The sequence below is a fragment of the Biomphalaria glabrata genome, chromosome 1 (genome assembly GCF_947242115.1).
Source record: "Biomphalaria glabrata chromosome 1, xgBioGlab47.1, whole genome shotgun sequence".
Classification (NCBI taxonomy): domain Eukaryota; kingdom Metazoa; phylum Mollusca; class Gastropoda; family Planorbidae; genus Biomphalaria; species Biomphalaria glabrata.
The window spans coordinates 16629021-16656025 of NC_074711.1; the positions used below are offsets into that span (position 1 = coordinate 16629021).

The window sequence follows — 27005 nt, forward strand, 5'->3', positions numbered from 1 at the left end:
TAGTATAAACAAAACAGTAATCAACTTTTATTAGAACTTTAAAATCAATCCATACCAACAACAGTAAAGTCGAGTTTGAAAAAGGCCATGTTTTATTCTCTTGTTCTAAAAAGTCTAACCTGCAATCTCTATGAAAAGATTTGATTTACATACTAGATCTCTCTATTGCTTTTCAAATGGTGCTCTAAAACTACTGGAATAATTAAAATAACTAGTAGGCCACAATGTGAATTAATCTCTAGTAAAATACTCAGAAAAGTTAAGGAACATTTTTGAAACACTGCTACAGATTTAAAAATTATTAAAATAAATGCAAACACATTTGGTAAGCATTATGATCAAGGTTTTTAATTTTGTTGATAAAATAAATAACATTTAACATCTGACATGTATGTAAATATCAGAAAGCATTTTATTAAATATGAAATTCTAAAACAAAACAAAAATATTTTGGTACATTACAGTAGGTCAGAGACAATATATTTTATAAGCATTTTAATAACCTATATTTTTTTTTATTAGTTTAATGATTACAATATTTTAAAATTGAAGTTTTGTTGTTTAACTGAGATCAGGAAAACTCAAAACTTTACCAATAGTCTGCTAATAAATAAATACTAATAAATTTGAAGTATGGTATATGGGAGCAATATCATAAATCAATCACACATCATTACCAATATTGTAATACATGCAAATGAAACAATCTACTCTTATATGACCTAGCAACCAAGTAAATGCAAACAAGTTACTACTAACACCATATAACAAAATGTATTTCTACCTTCTTAATTTTCACAGTTTTAAGTAAAGCTGTGTCTATTTGTTCTATCGTCAATACCTATCAGAAAGAAATTAGAGAAACAAGTCGAAAGAAAGCTTATACATTTTACAAATCTTGATATGTAAAATATATAAGAATATAGTGCTTCCAGGTAATAAATTAGTTTCTAATTTAAATATAATAAACAAAAACAAATGATCAATGTACCATGACAAATAATGCAGCAAAAGATCAGAAAACTATACGACTATTTTTCTTAACATTTTTAGACTCTATGCATATATAAAGTTTCAAAAGGTATGGGCTAATCCTGTGGCTGATGCATAAGCAGTTAGTGCATGTGCACTCTGCCTTGTCTCTAAGAGTAGCCTGGCCTCATTAATCCAATCACTTGCAGCCCTCCTAGGTTCCCCAGTCAGCTGGCACATGAAGCGCAGAGCAATGTTAAGATTTCCCCTCTCCATCCAGTACTGGGCATGGGCCAACAGGGCATAGTTGTCCATCGAGCTTAAATCTATCACATCATTCTCTGAGGTGGCCACGATGTTGTCAAACACAAACATAGAGTGTAAGTAAGATATAAGGTATTTGTACAAAGATGTATTAGGCTCTCTGATAAGACCAAGTCTTCTACAGATTTTAGACACTCTGAAAAATCTAAGTCGAAGCTTTTCTTCAGTGCTGATTCCTGTGTCCAAGGCCTGAACGGGTATGGTATTTGCAACTGTCATGACAAATGGATGCTGAAAAGTATTAGATATCTAGTTTACTTGGCTTCAAAAAAGAAAAGCAATAATATATATATTATATTATATATATATATAGATATAGAATGGCTAATAATATAAAAAACTAAAGAAGTTGGTACAGTATAAAAAATAATGCTTACTTTATTAGAAGAATTTAAAATTGCCTCTATCCTTTTTCGAAGAGGCACTGTTTCTGAATTATTGTCATCACCAAACTGGATAGCTGAATTGAGAGAAATGCAGGCCAACCAAAGATTTTGGGCAAACCTTGCCAACTTTTCACTATCAGCTCTTGCTGGTTATGAGAAAAATAAATATAATTAGCTTGTACTTTTGAAAACTATATGAAAACACAAATTCATATTTCTTTTTAGCAATACTGTAACTTAAGAAAGAAAGTTTAACAAACATCTTAATACATAACATATATAAACAACTTAAAAGTGTTTCATATAAGAACAACTTAAAGCATAGATGATCATATGTAGTAATATTATGTTGAAATGTACTAAATATGATTTTCATATCCTTAAAACAAATATGAGATATACTGAGTGAGAGGAAGACTTGGCACCTTTGCTTGCTGTAGTAAAGGAGCTATTGCACTTTTGTTTTTAGTAAGCATGCAAAGCCAACTGTTGAGCCCTGGGTGCATACTTAAGATAGAGATATTTCACCCAACGATGCTCTTACTGCATTTTAAGCAAATTTGCTATTTGAACATGTCTGTAGAAATTGAACTAAGTGGATTGAATGGCTATTCTTATTGGTCAGCAACATTGATCATTGTTATTGTACTCAATATTTGTACAGACCAAGTTTATACTTTATCTTAGGACTGGCATTGTTTTCACTTATAATGCAACCAACAAAAACTAATTTATATCAAATGATATTTTGTCAACACTAAAACTTGTATACTATCATGCTTTTGGTAAATCTGTGAAATGTTAACAAATGTATTGTCTTCGCATTGTGTGAAAATAATTTATTTTTGGTTTACAGTTAACACTTCCATGAAAAAAATGTGATAGTGAAAAAAAAAATGGTGGCTTCATGGATTCAACTGAATTCACTCAATTTTTTTTTTGCTTATAAGCCAAAGCTCTGGCGCACTCAATCAGTAATCACACATTCTCTCAATAAGAGGAAACAAAAAATATGAAATTTTTAAACAGTAATTCCTTACAATGTGGTGGTACATTTTTCATGTAAAAAAATAAATAAAACTTTCACAAATACACATTTTTTTTTATTGATTTATTCCAATATTTCTTAATGGCTGGATGCAGATTTTTAATAGAGCAAAAAAAAAAGTCCTTGAGAAAACACTGCAAAGCACTTTAAGAAGACTGACGAAGTGTAAATTCAGTATTAAAGATACATGTGTATCACTGAACAAAATTATAACTCCAAATTGCAAAAACAAGTGTGTGTAAAAGATATGGTCAAGAGGCTAAGTACTTGGCTTGGCTTGGCTACCTATGAAGGGCAGACTTGGGCAGAGTTGTGTTTACTGAGCGCCTAAAGGCAGCATGGAAAACCTTCTCCCAGATATGCTATAAACATGAAAGTAGCACTATATAAAAGCTATAATTTTTTTTTTTTTTTTTTTTTGACGGGATTCTATTCGCATTTAAGTCCAATCCTTACTTTAAAAAGCTGGACACACACATGCATGGGTGAGATAGGCCTGCTTCTTCTCTCAGCTTTTTGTTGGCTATGTTCTTTCATGCTGGCCACTCTCCTTGCCTCCTATCTTGAAACTTGGACACTCATGTATTCAGGCCAAGAATGTCAATATTACACTCCTTGAGGTAGCTCGTATGGGTGTCTTTGTATCGCTTGTGTCGACCCCCCCCCCCCCTTAGAACACTTTCCTAGATATAGAACTGGTGATGAACTAATGAAATGTCATTGTGTATATAAGTGGGTAAAACTAAACTGCTACAGTGAAGTATTTTATTTTCACTGGCTACAACTGATAGGCCAAAGAAAAATGTGTGTGTGTGAGAGGAGAGGACTGAAAAAGTGTTTCAGAAAATTGTCAACATATACCAACTATTATATTCCATTGAAATTATCATATATACCTTTCTTTCATGTGTGTGGTTTTTTTTTTTTGGGGGGGGGGGGGGGGGGGTAGAATTATTAACAATGAAAAAAAAATGAACTCAACCTTCTAACGCTGCCTCTATTCCTTTCAGTCTTCCAATCCAAGCCACCACTTCAGACTGGAACTTTTCTCGTTGTTCTAAAAGCTTGGTCTGCAGTTCCCTGCTGAACTCTTTATTGAGTTGTTGTTGCTGTACAGACAAAACATCCTTGAGATGGTCACTATGTGCAGCTGCCTGTCTAGCTAACTGTTTCCTAACTTCTGACTCAATTTTCATGAGATACTCCATTTCCTGAAAAGAAAATTTGGTTTAATTATTGAAATTGTTTTAACTTACACATTCTTGAATATAGATATCTAAGATATTTAAATTTTTTTTTGGAGTTATAGGGATTAGTTCTGATTACAAAAAAATGTTTTCATGAAGTCCTCTGTAAAAATAAAATTCTGTTATTATTTATCAAAGATCAGGACTGATGAACATTATAACAATATTGCAATGTGCAATGATCAGGACTCATGAACATTATAACAATATTGCAATGTGCCTATCAGGAAACTAGGCAACCATTTACACAAAATTGTTGCAGAAGATACTCATATTTTCTGAATATTTTCTGAAACATTTTTTCATCCCTCTCACCCACCTTTCCAATTTATTTGAATAGTGAATTCTTATAGCTTGTGGAACAAACCGAAAATCTAGTGTTGGTGTCACATATTAAAGGGGAAGATTTTATATATATGGGTGACCAGTTGATCAAAATAGGTTTATTATGTCTACTTTTGTCAATTTACTATTGAAATTAAATTATATTGTGTGTTTACTATGTGTGTTTAATATTTCTTTGATTTCAGTTTGAGGATTAAACATTTTTTATTTATTGTTGTTTCTTCACTTAAATGAATGTTCTTTCCAGAACCTATAAAAAATATATGAGGATGGCATAAGCCAGCAATGTGAAGAATCAGATAAAATGACAGAATTTTAAGCCTTTTTTTTTACAAAGATTATATCAACTCACTCTGTCTGTATATCTGGCAAAAAAGTTTGTATACATTCAATTTAAAAAATTAACCAATTAATTAATTAATTAATCATTTTTTTAGGTATCTCTATAAAGGAAAAAAAAAATTTACTTAACTAAAGTGGTGGTATATGCTGAATAAGTCCCCTTTATAGTGAAAAAAACAAACATTACATAACTATACAATCTTCTATTTTCAAAGGCACCTCATTAGCAGAGAGGTTAGTATGTTGGCTTGAGCCATGAGTTCAAATATAGGTCATTCCCTTTTTTATTTATTTTTTAATAAATGCTTTTAAAAAACGAATACGGTAAAAATTCACCCAGATATTCCTTTCTTTCTTTCCCTTCCCGATTTTGCCAACTGATCCAGATTAAGTGATAGGATCATAGTGTAGCAGGAAAGCTAAAAGCATGAAATAGGACTAAATAAAAAATAATGTATTCTTTTTTAAAAGTTTTTTTTGTTTCAGCTTGTGTCAGTCACACTTAGGGACAAACTTAATCCATAAATATTGAGCAAGTTCTAAATCTTTTACCAAATTATGGTGACTTAATCCATTAGAGGAAGTGCATTGGTGCAAGCACCCAAAATTGTTTGGTTGAGGCCTACAATGCGATGTAATTTGTTGAGATGACCAAACTCATCATTACAATCCCAAATGTACAATCACATGTTCTCAATGCAGCATATCCTGCCACCTTTAATTCTTTTTAAAGTGTCTATTTGTGTTGGACTGGGGCAATAATTGGGTCTTTGTTCTTGTCAAACAAAGTAAAGCCATTTTCTTCAACTTTCACAAATCTATGAGGTAAATTTTTCCTTTTGTCATTGCAGTTCCAACGGTTAATGTTCAAAGTCATTCTACAAAGGGTTAAAAACCTGTAATAAAATGTTCATCTACACAATAGATTTTTGTTCACCAACTCACATGTAGACAAGATTGTAGATACAATGCTGCAAAAGACACAAGGATCTGGAATGACATGCTCAGTTTGGTTTGTGTCATTTTATAAGTTTATAATATTGTCTTTGTTACAAAAATTCTCTATGATTAAATTTCCCCTTTGTATATTTATTGTTTTATAGCAATTTCACTTTTGCAGGTTCTAAGCTCAGATGTTGGGGTGGTGAGTAGTAATATAAATTTTTTTTTATGTCTAATATTGGTCTCACTTTGTAAATTGTATCAGCTTTGTCAACATTTAAAGTTAAAAAAAACAGCAAGATTTATATAGTTTACAGATACAAAAGTGTAGATAAGCAAAATATTAAAAAAAAAACATTGATTTTTTCACACTATTCTGCACATACAATCAAATTCTAAGCTCTTTTACTTAACATAAAGTAATTTTTCTTATTTTGTTTGAAACAGTGATCGTTCAATATGGCATTCTTGATATTGTTTAGTTTGTATCATCATCTGTCCCTTGATTTTTGTCATAAGGGTGATGTGATGTAAGGGCATTGTGACAGTTTGCATTACAAAATCCCTCCAATTTTCCCGGCCTTCAGCTGTTGTTTGTAGGATATCAAGAGAGTTCGGTCCATGGATGGCTTCCTGGTCATGCGGTTTGCGTGCAGGATTGTTGTTTGGATTTATCGAAGATCCCAGGTTCAAACCCTGCCTGCTCCCAACCCCCGTTGTGGTGCAGGAGGTTTGGACTAGGAAGTAAACTATCTTCAACTCTGAAGGAATATTCGAAACATGTAAAACAAACATTGTCCAGCCAGCTTTTCTTTGGACGACCCCTTCTTCACTGAACCTAAAGGATTACTTTTGACATTGAGTCAGGAGTTTCTCCTTTTTGCGAGCCAAAGTGTTGACTTTTAACAGTACAAACCCATTTGTCTTCTTTTCTTGTTCTCTGATACCCGGTACTGAGCATTTTTCTGAAGCGTTTACTCTCAAAGCCTTTCACAACCATACAGAGACTACTAGCAAAGAATACAGCTTTAATTTTACACTTCCAGATTTTCCCCAGTTTTCTCATGGCAGCAGGTGCCAAGCTTAAACTTATTTTAATCTCTTTCATTGATCCTCCGTCTTTTGTTATTTGACCCTAGGTATTTAAACGAGTCAACTACTTCTAAAGTCTTATTTCAAAACCTATCCCAAATCTTCCTCTTTATATTCTTAATTTTTCTTCAGGTTCCATTACATCACCATCATATTTCTTTTACTGATTTTTCTTTTTACTCACTCACTGTATTTTAGTTAAATAAGAAAGTAAAAGGGATCTCAACAATCAAAAGTGAAGATTACTGTAGTAAACTTTTACTTATGAAAATCCCCATTAGTAAAGTTTATGCATTGTTTAAGTTGTAATCAAAAACTAAAAGAAAATGTCTTAAAGAGTTTAGTAACCATTATTTTTATTGAAGTCAAGTGCATAATAACTGTTGGGATTAATTCTCAAACCTGATCAAGTCTATGCTTCTTTCACAGAATCTTAACACAGTTATCTTGCAACAGATCTATACATTTCTTTTTGCTTCATTTGAGATTAATTTCTGTATGTTTTTTTTAATCAGTTATTTTCTGGAAATGCCATTTTTTCTAGACTTAGAATTGTGTTACTTATATGCTATTTCCACAGTATTATATTATGTCATGCTTAAATTTTTTTTTTAAATTGAATAAACGTTAACATTTTTTAAAAATTTAATTCGAGTATACTTTTTCTATAGCCATCAATTAAGACTAGTTAATAATTGAAAGACACAATGTATCATAATTACAATGTTAAAGTAATTTAGACTGCCCCGAGATTAAATTGTGCGAATTGTAGCACTTGTCAAGGATTTCAATAACTATTTCTGCAACATACCATTTTCTGTTTTTCTACATCAAATTCTTCCTGCAAACGCAAGTGTTCCTCGGCAACAGCCGCTTTAGTAATTTTCAAATCTTCTTGGCGCTGTGCCTCCAGCGCAAGTGACAGCCTTTGCCTTTCCATAGCTAGCTGCTCTGCAATCTGCTTCTGCAGTTGCTCAATTCTACGATGTGCATGGGCAATGAGGGCATTTAACTCATCCTCAGTTAATTTTTTACCTGTGTGGAGAGATGAACACATTTTTGTAATGAAATCCTTGACATTTGTATGCTACACACTTTACATTTCTCTTCTATGGGGCTAAAATTAAGCATATCAAGCCCTTTTAACTATAAGTACTTCAGATTAATACTCTAATGTATCAGGAGCAGTCTTATTTGCGGGTGAAAAGCTATTTGAGGTATTATGTATGTTTATATCTTGTCCAATTTGTATTTAATGTTTTAAATTTAACTATGTTTCTGAAAAAAAATAATCTTCACTCAAAAGCCTATCTGTTCAGTTGAAGAAGAATAAAGAAATAAAGCAACAAAAAAAAATCCTCTATGACAGACAAACACAGTGATTAATCATAGTTCAGAACTGACAACACTGTCTTAGATTGCAAAACAAACAAAAATTTAAATCACAATTTTATTAATGCATATCATATTTCCATTTCATTAGCAGTCAACAAAAAAATTATATAAATTACTAATCTTATTTACAATACAAAGACAATCATGATTACATGTCATGTCATGTAGAACAACTAACATTGTTTTGTGTAATAAGGGTTAAAAGCAGAAACATTTTTAAACTAGATAAACAACTGGAACACTTCTTGTAAAACTAGCATTAAAAAAATAGTAAATATTTTAATTAATATATGTGGCTTCCTCAATGATGAGATAAATTAATGTAATAAGTAGACGACAGCAGCTTACCAGAGCCAATTTTCACATCTGGCAATAGGCTCTCAAGTTCCTTCTGAAATTGTTTTTTACCCTTTTCTACCAAATCTTTGTATTTTTGCATGACATTAGATTCAGCCTCAGCTTGTCTTACCTGTTCATACAAACAAACAAACAAGATTATCAAAATGCAGTGCACATAAAAATCAAGAGGTCAGGTTGCAAACTAAGAATCCCAAATTTAAATCTCTAAGGTTAGGATTTAGGGTTTTCTTGGGTCCATGTTGCAGCTTCCTTTGAGACTCATTGTGACATGTAGTGATTTTTAGTCCCCTAGCATAAAAGTGCCTTTTGCATTAATTACTATATATTACTATAAGTTCACTTAGAATGTGGAGATGTAATTTTAGTCTTGAAGTTATTATTTAATTGTGTAATACCCCTTGTCTACAGTTTATGGCTGGATCACCAGTCAAGTTGTTTATTTCAATCAATAAATTCATTGTCTGCTATTTTTGTGTTGCTCAGTGCATTTTAATACTTATTGTGAGACTTTAAAAATTACGACTCAAGCTATACACAAGACTACATATTAAGAACCCAGGGTAACATCAAGAGAATTTAATAATAATATTGGTGTTAAAGTTCACCATGCTCCATGATATACTTGACATACGTTGGGAAAAGGTATTTGGTCATTGTATTGGCCATAGGACACAAAAAATAAAGTTAAAATCATTAGTTTCTGGGTCTGTAGGTTTTCCAAAAACCTTTACTTTGATCTTAATTCAATAAATGTATTTTATTATCAGTTAAAACAGCTAACAGCATAAGTCAGCCTAAGTAAGAATACTGATAATGATAGAATACTTTATTTCTAAATGTCCATATGCTATTAATATTAAAGGGAAACTCCGATAGTTTTTCAAATTTGAGTTATTGACATATTTAAATTCTGCGTAAAAAGTTGTAATAGTAAACATTTTACCTTTTTTTTTTAAATGCTTAGAAACATTTATATCAAATAAATTAGCCAGTAAATTCTTGACATCTAAAAAAAAACGTGGTTCTATGAGATTTAGTTTTAAGCTAGTTCATACGTCACTTCCCTCAACAATACTGAAAGAGAAACTAGATTTGACCAATCGTATCGCTTCATTCTTACAGTAGCTGTTAGGCTTAGTGACGGCCTAGTCAAGAGCTATGATACAGTTATATATATATATATACATACTTAGATAGATCTAATAGCATTAGGATAATCAACTCGAGAAGAAGAGTAACATTTTCACCTAAGCCTCTCTCTGTCCCAAGAAGTAAATAGATCATGTGTCTGACTGATTCGAACAAACTGGTCAGTGTAAGGCTAATCGAGACTACGTGTAGTCGGTCATGACAAGACAACCAAGCAATAGTGTTTGTTGTGTGTTGAGTGGTCAGGTGAGAAAATACACACTGCCGTGGTTAGTCAATCATGTAAATCTACTTTTAATATGTATTTTTTCTTTGCTTACAAGATCCTAGATCTAACTGCATAGACCAAGATATATTTCTTTTACGAGAATGTAAACTTTGCTGTATGGTCTCCTGTTATACAATAAGTCAATAGATTAAAACACATTTGTGACGTCACATAGAAACCCGGTGAAAGTCTGACTGTTTTGGATGCGCAGGAAAATTACGTCAGAAAAACAATTATAAAATTATTGCAAAAAAGAAAAAAAGAATCATATATTCATTATCTGTAAATCAAAACACATATTATACCAAAAATTGTCAAAACCATCGGAGTTTCCCTTTAAAAAGAAAATATATAGGCAAAGCAAACATTACCTGAGTAGTGGCATCACTTAACTCTCTCAAAAGGCTACTGACTTTTTTGCTGGCTGGTAAAATGGCTGGATTTTGTTTAGTCACTTGGTTTTTCTTACTTTCAGCTAAAACTTCTCTAAGTTTTTCTATGCTTTTTCTGAAAAAAATTTTTTTTTGATGAAATACAATATAAAAATGGATAAAATATAATTTCTTTAGAAAAACAAAAGGGAGAGAGAGAGAGAGAAAGAATGAGATGAAAAAGTACTTACTTAGACTCTACTGCCAAATCATTGGCTTTTATCATAGCCTGCTCTTTCTCTGTATGAGCTATAGAAACAGCTTCCCATTGGGCATCTTTTCCAAGTATCTGGAAAATATTATTCATAGAATGTTGAAAAAAAAATGAAGCTAGTGACTACTTAACTTGTAAATACAAATCAAATACTAGTGTGCTAAAGAATAGTCTGTTCTCAGTCATCGAATAATCAAAGAAATAATGCTGAACAATTATTTCTCTATCATTACAAAAAGATGACATGATCAATTAGATTTTAGGTGAAATTCTAAACAGCAAATATTTTCAATGGCACTTTTTTTTTAAATTGTCTTTTTCTCCCATGAATATGTGAGAAATTCAAAGAAAAATTATTCAGAGATTAACTAAAATTAAATGACACTGGTAGGTAATTCTAGTTTAGTGCAGTTCTAATATTTCTTTATTAATTTTACTGATATATTTTTCAGATGTCTACTGATTCATATTATATATTGTATTAAACATTTTAGGCTTACATCCGATGAATCATCCATGGCTTGTTTTAATAGCTTTGTATGATTACTAATAGAAGAAGCTAAGTCTCTCTGAGCTTGAACTGCCATTTCTGTCAGGTTTTGACTGTTGGTCATAAGCTTGTGAATCACAACCTCAAGTGCTGAAACAAGTTTTTTTTTTTCAATAAATAAAACTACTGCTACTGTTACAAATTAACTCTAATAAAGAACTTTACATTCTGAGAGTCAGTTACACAATCAAGAATCTATTGGGGTAAGATTTTAAACTAGTAATTATTTAAGCCAAAATGACAACAGAGTTTATGTTGAAATGGTTATATATAAAAGTAAAAGAACAAAAAATATTTTTTTTTACCAGCATTATCAGCCTTCTCGTCATCTTCTTTTTTCTTGATCTGTGCGTCAACTACTCTTGGATCTATTTTGCTTTTCTTTTCTTCTGTAAGTAATTTGTTTTGAATATTGAAGTTCAATCAGCTGACTTAATAATTTGAGTTCATGTAAAACTAGTGTACTAATAATAATATTTAAATATACAAACTTGAGATTGTGCAAGTTTCAAACATCCAATAAATGAATTTAAACAGCTGAATTATAATAATGACATTGTATTTTTAGTAGGGTATCTTTTAATAAATAGTTTGTGTCAAAATGTAACAATAAACAAAGAATACTAATGATTAAAATAATTAATATTGTATTCATGTTGATGAGCAAATTTGAATAAAAGATACATTCTCTTTCTAGTTAAATAAGGGAATACAAAAAAAAGTTTTCTGGTCAAGGTGAAACAATGCCAATATGTTGTATTGAGAATTTTTTAAAGCTATTATTTACAAATTTACTTATTTTTCTAAACATCCACTAATAAACATTTAGAAATTTCTACTAAAAATATATGAACTAAATTCAAAATGAATAAAAACAACTTTAGAAAACTAGAGAAACAAAAAAAAAACAATACCTCCTTTAAGCATCTTGTATAATGATTATTTTTCTCTTAACTCTTTCAGTGCATATTTTTTAATAAAAAAAATGCATAAATATTGACAAATCACAAAACTCATTTTGTCACTTTAAATGTCATAAAAGATGAACAGATGCACCAAGAAACTGTATTGTTTACATTATTTTGGGTCCCTCAAAATAAACTAAAAATGGGGTACCACTAACACAATGTTCTCTTTTTCTAAAAAAAAAAAAACTTTATTCACTGAAAGAGTTAATAACTAATGAATTTTAGATATAAAAAAGGAACATTTTTAACCCCCAAGTGAGAAAAAATCCTGGTTAAGCAGATGTATAAATCTACAACACTTCTAATGATAGGCCTTTAGATCTACACTTAGAAAACAGTACCCAAAATATTCCTGTACATTAATTTATTTAACTCTTGAATAATACAATGCCTACATGCAAAAATACCTGAAGACATTTTGTCCATTCAAGACAAATATTTTTTTATTCTCTAGCCAAATTCAAATTTATTTATTTTTTTTTTTACTTTAATTTAAACATTAATTTATTAAACTCTTCAAGGAATGTGAAAGATCGTTCAAGATAATATTTTCTCGTTGTCTAACTAAATTTTAATTTATTTCTTTTTAAATTAAAAAAATTATAACGTTCAAACTAGAGTTTTCCTAGTGTAGCCAAAAAGCTACTAATTCATTTCCAAATGATAAATAGCCATTGTCAAATTTCTAGAAGAATCATTTCAACTGTTTTTGCGATCCATGTCCAGGTTTTTGAGCCCACCACATTCCATGAAGGTATCAGTTGAATAGAGGCATTGTAATGACAAGAGATAAAGAAACAAAAAATTGTAAACATATAGATTACCTGGTAATGTTACTGGTGTTTCTTTGATTGATGGAGCTTCTACAGTTTCACTTTCTGAATAGAAAAGTTTAACATGTTAAGTAGAACTGTAAACAAAAATTTACTTTACTCAGTTTTGAAACCCTTAAAACTAGTTAACCATTTTATGATTTTCTTACAATATGGTAATGCATTTTTTTGTTCAACCAGATAACAGTGAAATAAAAAAATGTAAGGATATTAAGTAAGGTGAGAATGTTCAAGTGTATGTTTCATTTAAAGAGTCACTTAATGGTAACAATCTATTTCTACATTTTTATGCTGTAAAAATAGCCACACCACATTCCTTCATTCAAATAGTGCAACTTAATTGTAACAATGGAATAAGATTAAAGCTGCAAAATAAACAAATAAAATTTAACACTGAAAAAAAAAAAGTGAACTAAAATCAAATTAAGTCAACTTCAAGAGAAACTGAAATTTCAGCTGTGACCTGGTTTGTTCAAAGGCTGAAGTTGGAAAGCATGACAGGACTGAGTTTGAACAGCAGGTTTAGCTGTAGATAATTTATTATTTTTTTTGTAAATAGTAAATATAAAGCTAAGAGAAAAAGACACAAACATTATTTATTCTGTTCCATTATAAGTAAATCTATTACATACAACTCCAAAGGTTAACTATTGAAATTGTCTATGAAAAATCCTCAGTCTCCTATCTAGTAATTGTTTGATTAGGTGCAAATAATATTTATTCATCTTAATTTCTTTTGAAAAGATAATCAATAAGTAATTCAGAAGAACCATATATTTCTTAGAATTTTTTCTATGAACAGTCAGATTACAAAAAAAAATAACAAGAAAATGCATCCTTAGACAATTTAGAAAATTTATCTACACAAATTACTACACAAAATTTATTATAATTTCTTTAAAATTACTCAAAACTTATAACCAAGAAAATTAAACATGTTTTTGGAACTAATACTGAAACGAAAAAAAAAAATAGGTAAAAAGTAACAGAAAGAATTTGTCGATTCATCACTGTTAAGTTATTAACAATCAGCTAAATTTTTAAATCTTACTCAATTCTATATAAACTTTTTCAAAATAACAATTTTGTCTGGTTAAAAAAAAACTCAACAAAATTAATTGTAACTGCATTTACTCTTACATTTTGTCCAAATTTGTACAAAGCTTATATCAACTCACTCTGTTAAAAAGTGTGTACACGTTATTTCTCCCACACCCATTCTCGAATCAAGAAACTTAGCACAATTATTCATTGACATAGTCAAGACATGAAATATTAATGTATAAAAAAGTAACCAATTAGACAAAGAATTACTGGTATTTAATTATTTTGTAAAATAGCACCAAGGGAAACTAATACTTCAATATTCATATATATTCATATATATATATATATATATATATATATATATATATATATATATATATAAATTTGATAGTTTAGTCCCCTTAAATAACAGTTAACCTATTTCTCCTTTGCATATTTTTCTAATCAAGTTGATACTTTAAAAAAATTATTTATTGCACCTAACAAATATGACTCCATAAACAAAAATACTCAATTAGTAAATTAATTATTGTTTATTAATTATTTTGTTTGATATCGAATACGGAAATAGCCTGTACATTATTGGTAGATATAGTTTAAAGGACAGAGTTCTTCCCCTTTAGATAAGCTTGTTTTTTTTTTTTTTACAAAGGATTTTTAAAAAAATATTTCTTGTTGAAATAATACCAATATATCTGATTAAAAAAAATGTTTTAGGAGAAAATACCAAATGAACCCAGTTAATGTTTTTTTTTTCATCAAACAACTGAAGAAATAAAAACAACATCAGAAAAGTACAAAAAAAAGTGCAACTCTTGATAGGCAAACCTTCAAAACTATCTTTACTTTGGCTATACTCTGCATGTTTTCTATCAACAGAAGGGGCAATGTAAGAAGCATAAAGGTCTGAATTTGTATTGGAATTTGTTCTCTGAAAAGAATCTGAATCATTCATGAAGCTCTCTGATTTACTGGATATACACTGTGCAGTGCAAGACACTTCAAACAAGCCCACTGAAATAAAAAGTCAGTGTCAACCACTACATTGAAGTACATTGGTTTCATCTTTACATTTCAATGAAAAAACAAATTGACCCATACAAACAACTAAGTCTACAAATATAACATAATAAACATTACTTTTTGTTTCACTCTGTGAGACTTGAACCTGATTTTCCTGAACCTATGAAATGAAAAAAAAAAAGTAGCTAACAAATAATATAAACCTTATTTTCATGTCATGGGCACACAAAAAAAATGTTAATGTTTGTAAAAGAAAAAAATTAAGAAATCTTACATTCAGCTTTGTAGCTTTTTCCAAAACCATTGGAAAATCTGGTGTTTTATCCCTGAAATAAATTTAACAATGGTTAAAAAAAACACACACAAAAAAAAAACCAACAACTTAGTAATTAATATAAGAAAAGAAGTGGAACTAAATCAAATTTGATATTAATAACAAACAAATTACAAATTAACAGGTATATTTCATCATTGATTAAGATACTGTAACAACAATAGTATTTTGTATATAAACATGGGTAAGCACAGAGTTTTCAGTAGTTATTTCCCTAAAAATAGGTTAGTATGAGAAATATGCAAAGGGTTAAAAATGATTTATATTCACCACTGTTTCAGAAAATGTTAATCTAACACTGATGATTAGCAGCTAATTTTTCTACGTTGAAACATTTTTTAAGATACGAGCATATATAAATCAAAGTGACATTTATAATTTAACAAAAAATAAGCCTTTTAGTAAGTACAGACTAATTATATACATGAAATTAAATATCTGCACCTGTCTTTTGTTTTTTCTTCTTTTTCTTCTGGTAATATATTTCCTAATAATTCTTTGGCATAAGGTATATTCGCTTCCAGTTGCTTACGAAAGTTGGGATCATACCAGACATATCCTAGTAAACTTGTTGCTGCTATGGGAAGACCGAACCCTAGAAATTTAAATAACCTAAATCCACTTCTGTAAAGTAAAGAGAATATTTCATATGAAACAGGCAAATGACAAGAAAATTCAATTTTACAAGTATTAATCTAAAAAAGAATTATCAATACTATATTCAAGAAATATTTAATTAATTTGACATGTTTAATAATTGTGTAATGGCGACTTATCAAAAGTAAATCAAAACTTCATCTTATGAGTGTGATTTTGGGAAAAATAAGCTTAGAGAACAATGAAAATATATATTGCATTTCATTCAATTATGACAGAAAAGACATTTGAAGAAAGATTAATGTATATTGTGGGGGGTGGGGGTGGGGGGGGGGGTGGGGGGGGGGTGGGGGGGGGGGGGGGTTTCCCCCTCCTTTTTAACATTTAATACTTTCTTTCTAAAAAAAAAATTTGCAATTAAGACCATTTACTTTTCTTCCGATTGAACCTAATTTTGACACAGCTTCTATCAGCTCACTCTGTCTGGTACAAAGTTTGAGCTTGATTTTCTCCCATTTGCCATTCTTGGGTCAAGTTAAAACTTTTCACAATTATTTATTGAACCTGACAAATTATGAATCCATCAAAAAATTAACCAATTAGTTAATTAATTGTTGGTGATTAATTATTTTGTTTGACATCAAAATAAAGGGATTAAATGCTACTTAATAAGAGATGTGGATGCATCAGGGGTGCCACCCATGAGACCAAGTAAACCCTGAAACCCGAATTTCCAAATTTTACAAACCCTGAAATCATAAACCCTAAACTTTACCAACCCTGAAACGTACGGCATATACAATTTAAGCACCAAAATTTTACGAAAGAAGAACAGTATTAAATTACTACCTAGATCTATATCATAATATGCCCCCCATGTTTTAAATATGTAATTAGTAAGCCTATAATTATAATAAATAGAGCTTGTGTGTATTTATTGATAAAGCTTGTAATACAAGTTAACAGGATTTAGTACAATTTTATATTAACAATGTTTGTACACCCCCCCCCCCCAAACACAGTTATTTTAAATGATGTTTCTCTCTTTTAACATTTTTTCCCTCATTATTCATTTGAAGCAGCCTACTTTAAACTTTAATCAACATTGATCAAACTGATTCCATCAATGTACATGCATGGACCTGTAAATCTATTGTAACAAGATCAAATTGATTTTGAGATTTAGTCCAGATTTACTCCAAAATGAACATTTAGATTTAGTTTCTAATATTTAAATGTAGACCTAGATGGCTAGAATGTGCTGGACTGCTTATACATAATTATAATTTATTTGTATAAATCAAGATCTATTGACCAATCGATCTATTTTTTCTAGCCTCTAAGTAGTCTAAGTCTTCAGGCGAACGCAAACTTATTAATTTAATTCTTCAATCATTGATTCTAGAATCTAGATCTAGTTCTGATCTAAAAACGATGTAAATATCCTAAATCTAGATCCTACTTATATAATACTCTAGACCAATATAGCTCTAGACTAGTCTAGACATAGGCTAAGGCCCTATGTCTATAAGGAACCTATACAAATATTAAAATATAAAACACGGAAAGAAAAAAAATAATAATTTCTCACGCGTGAATTTTTTTTTCTTTCTATTTCTAGATCTAGGACTAGCCGCTAGGTACGCGAGTAGATCTAGACTATATCTATACTAAATACAAGACTTTACAGTCTAGATCAGTTCTAGATTGATCAAAGAAATAGATCTAGACTCTAAATCGAGCCGATTCGAGGCGCGTTCCGTAGATCTAGAAATTCTCTATAGAGTAAAACACCGTCAACAAACAGCGACGTTTTGTAAGGCAAACCAAACAGACCACTTATTATCAATATAACTCCTTAATTTTAATGTTTATACCGGAATTGCTATATTGCTGCTGCGCATGCACCATTTTATCCCACTTCCGACATGTGGTGCTTCCTTTTCCTTGAGAAAACAAAGTTCATCCTCAGGTCAAAGTAGACAGATCCGAAAATTTTTTTTTTTCCCTCTTGGTAAACAAGGGGGAGGGTCATGGGCTTAAGGCTATTTTTAAATCTGATGATGCATCAGCTCAAGGAGACTTCTATTTTTGGCTTCTAAATAGATGAGGAAACACATGTAATTTATGAAATATGTTGTCAATTGAGCCTGAATTTTTTTAAAGGGGGGTGTTTGGTTTTCATGATGGATGTTAGTCTGTCAAGCTATCCGCACAACATAACTTTTCTATTGATAATAGAGCAACTAATGTATTGTAGTTTAATATAATCTGGATGTAGAGTAGATTAAAGTAATCTAGATTAGTTATAAAAGTTGTAAGATGCCAAATACATAAACTGAAGTATTTTTTAAATCTCCACTTAGGGTAACAAGCTACAGGTATCTAGTGTCTAACCACCTTGGTATGACATCAGGTACAAGCCAAGAATAAAGATCTGTGGACACCTCCCTCCCCCTAGATGCTCTATAAAAGTAAAAAAAAAAAGAGAGAGAGAGGGGGAGGAGTGGACTAGCAATTATTGATCGTATCTGGTGTCAGGCCAATTATATGCTCTGAGCTTGTTATATGGGAACTTTACCTATGGAACCCCTCCCCCCCCCCCCACCCCCATGTCCACTAAGCATGCCTGAACACTGGAGAGGGAGAAAGAGGGAGGAGTAGACTGCCAATGTGTAACCTCAGTTGTAGGGCTTGTAGGCACTGAGCATGCTTGTTAGATGGGGCATCTTACAACTTCTATAACTAATCTAGATTACCAATCTTACTCCTTGTAGATGGGCACACCAGTCACACATCCCTTTTGATGAGATGACAAAATCTGAGCTAGTGATGTTAGATTAGCAGACCCACAAAATCAAAGATTTCCTCATGATCTTCTGCAAAATGATTTGTCCCTCAGTAATCTGCCTGTTTAGGCTGTGGTACCTACGACCAAGGGGACCACTAGATTCTCTTGTGACTCTAGGTGGCACACTGCACACATAATGCAAAAAAAAACTTGTCGTTGTAACAGTAAATTTAGAGGTTCCCTACATGCTGCTATATATTAAAATTTTAGTTTGATAATGAATTAATATGAATTAATTTAAACATATTGTTCAAAAATGTGAAGACCTTTATTATCATTTATTAATATTCTTATTTTTCTGTAATTAATAGCAGTGTGTATATTTCTTATCTTATATGATACAGACATTACTTCATTTATTTTATAAAGGTATATAAAATGTTCTTTTAGATATATCTTTCTTAAAAAAAAAATTTTGTTTTCTGAATTTTGTTTTTAATTCTGTATACATACAGTCAAGGTGTTATGCATGCACTGATCTTTGTAGTGTGGCCAGCTACAGGTCAAACTAGAGTGTCTAACCTTGTTGTGAACCTTGTTGTGACATCATTTACAAGCCTAAAATGGAGATATCTGAAATCCTCCCCCTAGGTTGCCTTCCCTTCAAGTTTATTGAGCATGCTAGAAGAATGAAGGTGCTTCATAATAAAAAGGGAGGGAGGAGGGGGGAGGAGTGGACTAACAATTGACTGTGGCAAGTTAGGTGAAGACAATTTACCTATGTACCCCCCCCCCATGTCCACTAAGCATGCCAGAACACAAGAGAGGGAGGAGTATGCAATGTGTGAACCCAGTTGTACTGCTTGTAGCCACTGAGCATACTTGTTGAATGGGGCACTTGACCTATATAAACCCCCCCTCCCCCATGTCCACTAAGCATGGCAGAACATGGGAGAGGGAGGAGTAGACTACCAATGGGAGAGGGAGGAGTAGACTACCAATGTGTTTCCTCAGTTGTAAAACTGAGCATGTGGAGTAGTGTTATAGGCGGCCAGCTACAGGTAAAACTAGTGTCTAGTGACCTTGGTGTGACGTCAGTTACAAGCCTAGAATGGAGATACCAAGCGTGGGAAACCTGACAAAGGCTTGTGTTCTTACGCAGATGTAAATGAAAATGATTTATTTATTACTAATAAAGATTAAAATATATTTTCAAAAATACTTTGTGGAAGTTTTTGTTGACCCTTACAAAGTGTTTGGTTTTCCTGACACGAAGAGAAATTGTTTGGTTTGCCTTACGCGCAACGATACCGACCCTACACCTCTTTGACCTTATATTTAATTTTAACAAGGCGTAGTGATACAATACGTCGTATCTATTTTTATTAAAAAAAGGACGAGGAATCCATTGATACTATTAGTTTTTTCATAGGTTAGACCATTACGGAGCTATAAAAATTCAAAGTTGAAAATGGCCGCGATTTGGCTTAGGGTGTGCGACGACCCTGTTTTACTCTAGATCTAGAATGTTTACACTTTTTTGTCACTTAAAAAAAAATACTGTACCGGTAAATAAAGCTTAGTGCGCATGCAAAGTGAAAGTCTCGCGAATCGCGAGATATGAGACGGGTCGATTTTGTTTAAAAATGGCGGCTCGCGCGATCGGAACTAACAAACTAAAATTAACGGGAGAAAATGACCAGAAATTTCGAAAAAATCTAAATCAACTAAAACCCTGGATTTAACAAAATTGTAGAAGGCAAACCCGGAGGGGGGAAAATCGGACCCCTCAAAACCCGGATTTCCGGGTTATTCCGGAAAAGTGGCACCCCTGGGATGCATATATGGATTTTAATCCCTTAATTACATTTTGACATGTTTTTTTTCTCTCACTTCCCATTCTCAGATCATGTTGAAATTTTGCACGATTATTCAAAGTTGATGACAATACACGAATCAGCCTGAAAATTAATTAATTGGTTAATCATTTTGAATGAATTAAGTAATTAATTTTGCTTATATAGCTAAACCCTGTAATTTTCAGTAATTGACAGTTTTTTTCCCTTAACTCATTGAGTGTGGTGTTATTTTGTCAAAAAAATGCTACCTTTTTAGAAAAACTTTTTTTTCTTCCTAATATGACTAAAACGAAAATGTGTAATTCAAGTACCAATGATGCTATAGTAACATTTTTTGGTATCAAATTAAAGGTAAATGAATGGAGAGTTTGAAAATGTAAACAACTTTTCATTTAAATATAAGATACAAATTATAATTTAAATAATATGACATTATAACAAAAAAATGGATGCCAGCCTTAGTGCTTGTGAGATCTAAATCTAGATTTTCATCTTTGCATTACTGTTGAAACAGCATATTAGAATACTTACAGCTTTATTAAAAAGAATAGTCATAAACAGTCAATAAAAGATGATGAATCACTGATTATATTATTATTTTTACCTGGCTTTCTAGTCAGCCAAAAAGGGAAAGTTATTGCAATTTTTATGACTACCAATCTATCAATTAAATATAATTAAATATTATGTACATGTGAGTCAATGGGATTTAGATCTATATTTCTCTTACTTTTAATTGCCTAAGACATCTTTGATTCTAATACCACACCAGTGCAAGATATAGGCTAGCAAGAGATCCAAGCGTAGATCTCGAAAGAGCCGAAGGACAACACCAATTCTAATTCAGTTTACCTAAGATCTAGACTTTCATTATTACTGTTCATTTGTGATACATAATGAGTGTAGAATAATTTTATATTTCACTTTTATTTACCAGTATTTATTTTACTTACAAGTCAGAGTGCAATATGAACAAATAAAGCCTTGGCGACGATGATTTTTACAAATAAACAATACTAAAAAAAATACTAACAAAATAATAAGCAAAAAATGCCTAGCATGGATAATTAGTGGATGTAGATCTACCATTTCTGTTGTTTTCAATTATATACTATATTATATATCTAGAGATCTAGCTAGATGTAGAGATACAAGCTTAGATCTAGTCAATCTTGATATACATTCCAGACCTAGCTTTGCCCTTAGCCACCCTTGAACAATACTAGATCTGGATCTAAATAGTAAATACTAATAATATCCAAGTCTGTTGCTAAATCTAGACCTACTCTCTATCTAAATCTTCATTATCACTTATATCACTATTATAGAAATTCTAAGAAATATTATAAAGTTTCTTCTCTTCTCTAGTAAACATTGTGGGTGTGTCTTGGACTAGCCTAGCCATGACGTTGATTTTGCAGATAAAAAATACAAAAAAAAAAATCTAAAATAGGCAAAAAATGCCCACAGTGTAAAATTGTAAAATGTTTTACATGTTTCGGATGTTCCTTCAGAGTTGAAGATAGTTTACTTCCTAGTCCAAACCTCCCGCAGGACGACGGGGGATGGGAGCGGGCAGGATTTGAACCCTCGACCATCGATAAATCCGAACGACAGTCCAGCGCGCAAACATCATGACCAGGCAGCCATCCAGTGGATGATTATTGGATGGAGATCTAATATTTCTGTTCTTTTTTTATTTGTTCTAGGCTTAGATCTAGAGACAATAGCTTAGGTCTAGTCAATCTCGATCCACACTTTACACCTAGCCTTATGACAATACTAGTTCTAGATCTAAATATTATATATATAAATAATAAATACAAATCTAGATACTAATAAATTAGTACACTAAATCTAAACTTACTGGATCTAATCTCGATCAAAATCACTATTTATTTGTGATAAATTATAGAATAATTATAAAGTTTCTTCAGTAGTAAACATTGTGGGTGTGTCTTGGACTACTGTAGCCATGGCGACATTTTTTACAAATCAAAAATCGTAAAAGAGAGAAAATAGTTCTAGCATTGTTAGTTAAAAATTTAGATTTAAAAACGCAATGAAACTATGGTAGGGTACAAGCGTCTTTCCCAGAGACGTTCCGTGCATTTAGGGTAGTCAGACCGTCTCTGGGAAAGACGCCCCGCACTCATTGAGTTAAATAGATAAGCTTTTCATTTTCAAAAGTATTCTTTTTTCTATTGCTTGTTTCTAATTTTATTTTAATGTGTTACTTACGTCTTTGGTGGCTGAGACTGTGGAGGGATAGGAGGTGGAACAGTTGATTTAACAGGAGGTGTTGACTCTGTTGCTAAATGTCTTTTTGCAGCACTCACAATTTGTCGAGTCTGTTAAGACAAAAAATTTTATAATGCAGAAGTGAGATCAAATTTAATGATATCATTTATCTGACACAAAAAAAACAAAGTATGCAATTATATGATGACGCTATAACTAGGTAACACAGTAATACAAGACTTGCCTTAACAACAAGAGGTTTTTAAAAAAAAATGGGATAAGCTAAAACCTCATTTTGTGGCAAAGTGGGACCAAAAAAAAAAACAAAAACAACAACAAACGGACATTTTTTTCACTCACTGAACACCCTATTCTATAGCTAGGCAAAAAAAACAGGAAGTAAGGATGTAAAAAAAAAAAAGAGATCATTTAGAAATCGCATTTTTGATGTTTTTTCCCACAGGCTGCACTTCAAAATTTATTACAAACACTTTTTAATGAAATGTGAGAGGTTTTAAAGTAGTATTATTGATTACTTTAGACAATGGCCTATTTATGCTTAATTATGATTTTTTTTTTAAAGTTAATTATATTTTTAAAATTTATTACAAAAAAATACCCCTTTTTTGTTTTCAACAATTTTATTATATGGTCCAGAAAAATTTTATCGTGCTATCTTTATCAAAAAGTTGAAAATACTGTTAGCATTGTTAGCTATGGGATTTACAGTTTTTGATAAAGAAATTTCTTAAAAGACATAAAACCACTTCAGGCCATGTAAGGCCTAATATTCTGCATATATTCAAATAGTTTTTGTATACTAAAAATATGCGCACAAATTTAAAAGCGCATTTGAAAAAAAAATTGTTTCAGGCGATTTTGAACCCAATTTTAAAATATTTTGTAATTTTCTGCCATCACAACACCGCCATTTTGCCCACAACACTCTGACAATTCTTGTAGCTCAAGACCTGATAATTTGTTTATTTCCTTCCATATTTACATTCTAATAAAGTAAAGTTCATAAATACAAATGAAATCAGACTTTTGAGCTAGAAATTTACTACTAATACAAAATCTACTATGAATGACCTAGATCTATCATCTACAAAACTCAACTTCCACTTTGAACTTTTGACGCCGGGGGTGTGTCTCGTCTTTTTTATAATTTTAAAGCGCATTTGAAAAAATTGTTTCAGGCGATTTGATCCAACTTTTTAAATATTTTGTTATTTTCTGCCATCACAATGCATTTTGTCCACACCCCTCTGACATTTCTTGTAGCTCTAGACCAGATAAATTGTTTATTTCAACAAGTGTAAGTTCATAAATATAAATGAAATCAGATTTGTGAGCTAGAAATTTACTACTAATACTAGACCTACTATTAAATTTCTTTTTTAATAAGTAGATCTATCGTCTACAAAACTCAATTCTAACTTTTTGAACGGGGGGTGTGTATCGCCAGCTGAGCCAGCGACAAGCTCTCATCTCACTTGCTCCATGTCAACAATGTTGGGTCAAAACGACACAAAAAAAAAAAATTCATAACTTTCTAATTGTTAAACATACAGTCATAATTTATTATTTTAGTTATACACCATGCCATTGGAAAGTTCTTACAAAGTAATTTAATGATGTACTAAATCTAAAGAAAAATTGTTTTTTTCAAAGATAAGTTTTTTATTTCACCTCCCTACTATTAGATATAGTATGATTGATGATAATGACATTAATGCTATGATGATTATGATCATGGCCCATGCCATGAGCCATGGAAGATCTGACTCACTACCATCACTCACTCACTGACTAGACACTAACTAGAATAGATTGACTAGATCTAGAATCTAGATTGACTAGATCTAATCACTAGGCCTAGGATTAGGTTACTAGATTTAGATCTAGATCTATTCTAGTTAGATCTAGGTCCTAGCCGTCCTAGGTCTATCTTCTAATTCTAAGACAAGTGACACAAGTCAAACTACTTCGTACTAGTAACTAACTTTAACTAGACTATTAGTAGATTAAATAATAAAAATAAGTCTAATACTAATAACTCAAATATTTTAATAATTCATAACCCAAAAGACGTCACTTAACTCACTATCAGACTATCAATACTATCATAATCAATAATCAATGTTGAATGTATCATGATCATCCCTGTCCCTATCACTATCATGGCCTATGAGTTGAGTATCATTATGATATCAATATCATTTGTAAATTAAATAGATCTAGAGTAAAGTGCGAAGTTCGAGCAGTCCCGATTTGACAAGAGGTTCGAACAGTTCACTTTTTATTGCTATAACTTTTTTATTTGAATGTTTACCAAATTACTACTATATTGCTACTGCGCATGCACCTTTTTTCTTTACTTCCGACACATACTATTTCCTTTTCCTTGTAAAGGCTAAGTTCATGGTGAGGTCAAACTCAGGAGGTGTGGAATTATTCTTTTTTACTACCCGGTAGTGAAGGAAATGGGTAATGGGATTAAGGCTATTTTTAAGTCTGTTAGCATATCAGCTCAAAGAGACTATTTGAAGTTGTGGAGGGTGGGAAATGGTGCAATGGATGGTGTTCTTACGCTGGAGTAAAAAGAAAATGACTTTATAGTAAAAATTAAATATTAAAACATGTTTTTAGATATATTTTCTTTGATCTGCTCGAACCTTCCATCAACCCGATCGAGCTTACTAACTGGGGAAAAATCTGCTCGAGGAAAAGTACGCTTGGCGATACTTACCCTACACCTCTTTGACTTCATATTTAATTTTAACTAAGTCTAGTGATACATTAAATCCAATCTATTTTTATAGAAAAAAGGACGAGGAATTCAGAGATACCATCAGTTTTTTCATAGGTCAGACCGTTACGGTGCTATAAAAATCCAAACTTGAAAATTGCTGCCAGCGGGCTTAATGCACTCGAACTTCGCACTTTACTCTAGATCTAGTAAGTAATACTAATTAATTAAAGATATTAATACTAGACTAGTACTAAGCCCTTAGACTAAGGTATCAGTAAAAAAGACAGTATTTGAGTTTGCCAGTGAGTATTGAGTATGATTTAATTGATTATGACTATCACTATCATCTGTTACTATGAGTTATGAGATCTAATCTAGACTCTAACTCTAATGATCTATCAATAATCATTCTACCATGTCATGGTCCATGACTATGACTATGAGTATATGAGTGAGTCGAGTATGAGTTAAATGAGTATCAATCATAATCAATGAAATCAATGACTATCACTATGAGTAGATGATAGTCATTGATAGTAGATCTCATCTAGATCTAGTTACTAGTACTAGAGTAGTAAGTAGTAGTAGTAGTATCAAGTATGAGTATTATGATCAAATGATCTAGATGTCCAGATCTCTCGTTAATTATAAAAATTACCTGGCTTGTAGTCCGAGTCCTCCACATCTTTTTCTGCAACGAACATCAAATTTATATTTGAGTCTAGACCTAATAGATAAGTTACTGTTATTGTTAAGTTTGTTTATTTCGGTACCTAAATGACCATCACTGAAAGCAAATCCAAGGTGAACGTTATAGCCAGGTTTTTTGTGGCATGTTTTTGAAAAGCTCGCTTACTTTAAAAATTGAAAACCGGGGTCCATGTCATTGAAATATAGAGATCGATATATTTAATATATATCTATATTCTAGATATAGGCTTTAGATTTCTATGTAAATTATAATAGTGGCCGAAAAACGTATGAGCTACTATTGATAACCAAACAAATAATTAATTTCTAGATTTCTCTTGATTTTGACATCCTACACTTCTATAGTCTAGTCTAAATAGTAAATTTGTCTACTTTCGTCCATCGCCTCGTTGAACTATTGAATAAAACGTTTTAACTTGTGAAATGTGTTAATAAATGTACACAATAAAATCATATCTATCATTTCACCTTTCAAGTTAATACACTTAAAGTTTATGATTTAGATCTAGCAATAAAAAAGGACCTTAGAAGTAGATTTAGACACAGATATAGTCTTTGAGATTAAAAAAAAATATTTGTAAAATTATGAAAGAGCCCATCGTGGGGGAGATGCTGGCTGTTTACTGTAAAAAATAATAAATAATAATAATAAACTAATCGTATACCTATATTATTTATTTAAAGCATCTGCACAAAATGTCCAGAAAATAAGAAGTTTAACCTGATTCATTTAAATTGGTCATATTAGACAATTAGTGACCGTGTTTTCATTTTTTTTTAG

General features: G+C 31.3%; 1 protein-coding gene across 4 annotated transcripts; it reads right to left on the minus strand.

Annotated features, from left to right (window-relative positions):
* Positions 1 to 26341, minus strand: LOC106065109 (MICOS complex subunit MIC60-like). 4 transcript variants are annotated; one of them, XM_056025039.1, is made up of 17 exons: positions 26172 to 26341; positions 22759 to 22868; positions 15715 to 15894; positions 15211 to 15262; positions 15054 to 15096; positions 14760 to 14927; positions 13330 to 13392; positions 12858 to 12911; positions 11371 to 11454; positions 11016 to 11155; positions 10493 to 10590; positions 10242 to 10377; positions 8442 to 8562; positions 7510 to 7733; positions 3713 to 3941; positions 1674 to 1828; positions 1 to 1527 (listed from the first exon to the last, which is right to left on the minus strand). In XM_056025039.1, the coding sequence occupies exons 1-17, from the start codon at positions 26196 to 26198 to the stop codon at positions 1075 to 1077; spliced, it is 2337 nt and encodes a 778-aa protein (XP_055881014.1). In that variant the 5' UTR covers positions 26199 to 26341; the 3' UTR covers positions 1 to 1074. The 4 variants fall into 4 exon arrangements, with proteins under 4 accessions (XP_055881014.1, XP_013079325.2, XP_055881022.1 ...); XM_013223871.2 differs by having other exon boundaries at positions 14742 to 14927; XM_056025047.1 differs by lacking the exon at positions 13330 to 13392 and having other exon boundaries at positions 14742 to 14927.
* Between the last annotated feature and the right edge of the window lie 664 nt (positions 26342 to 27005).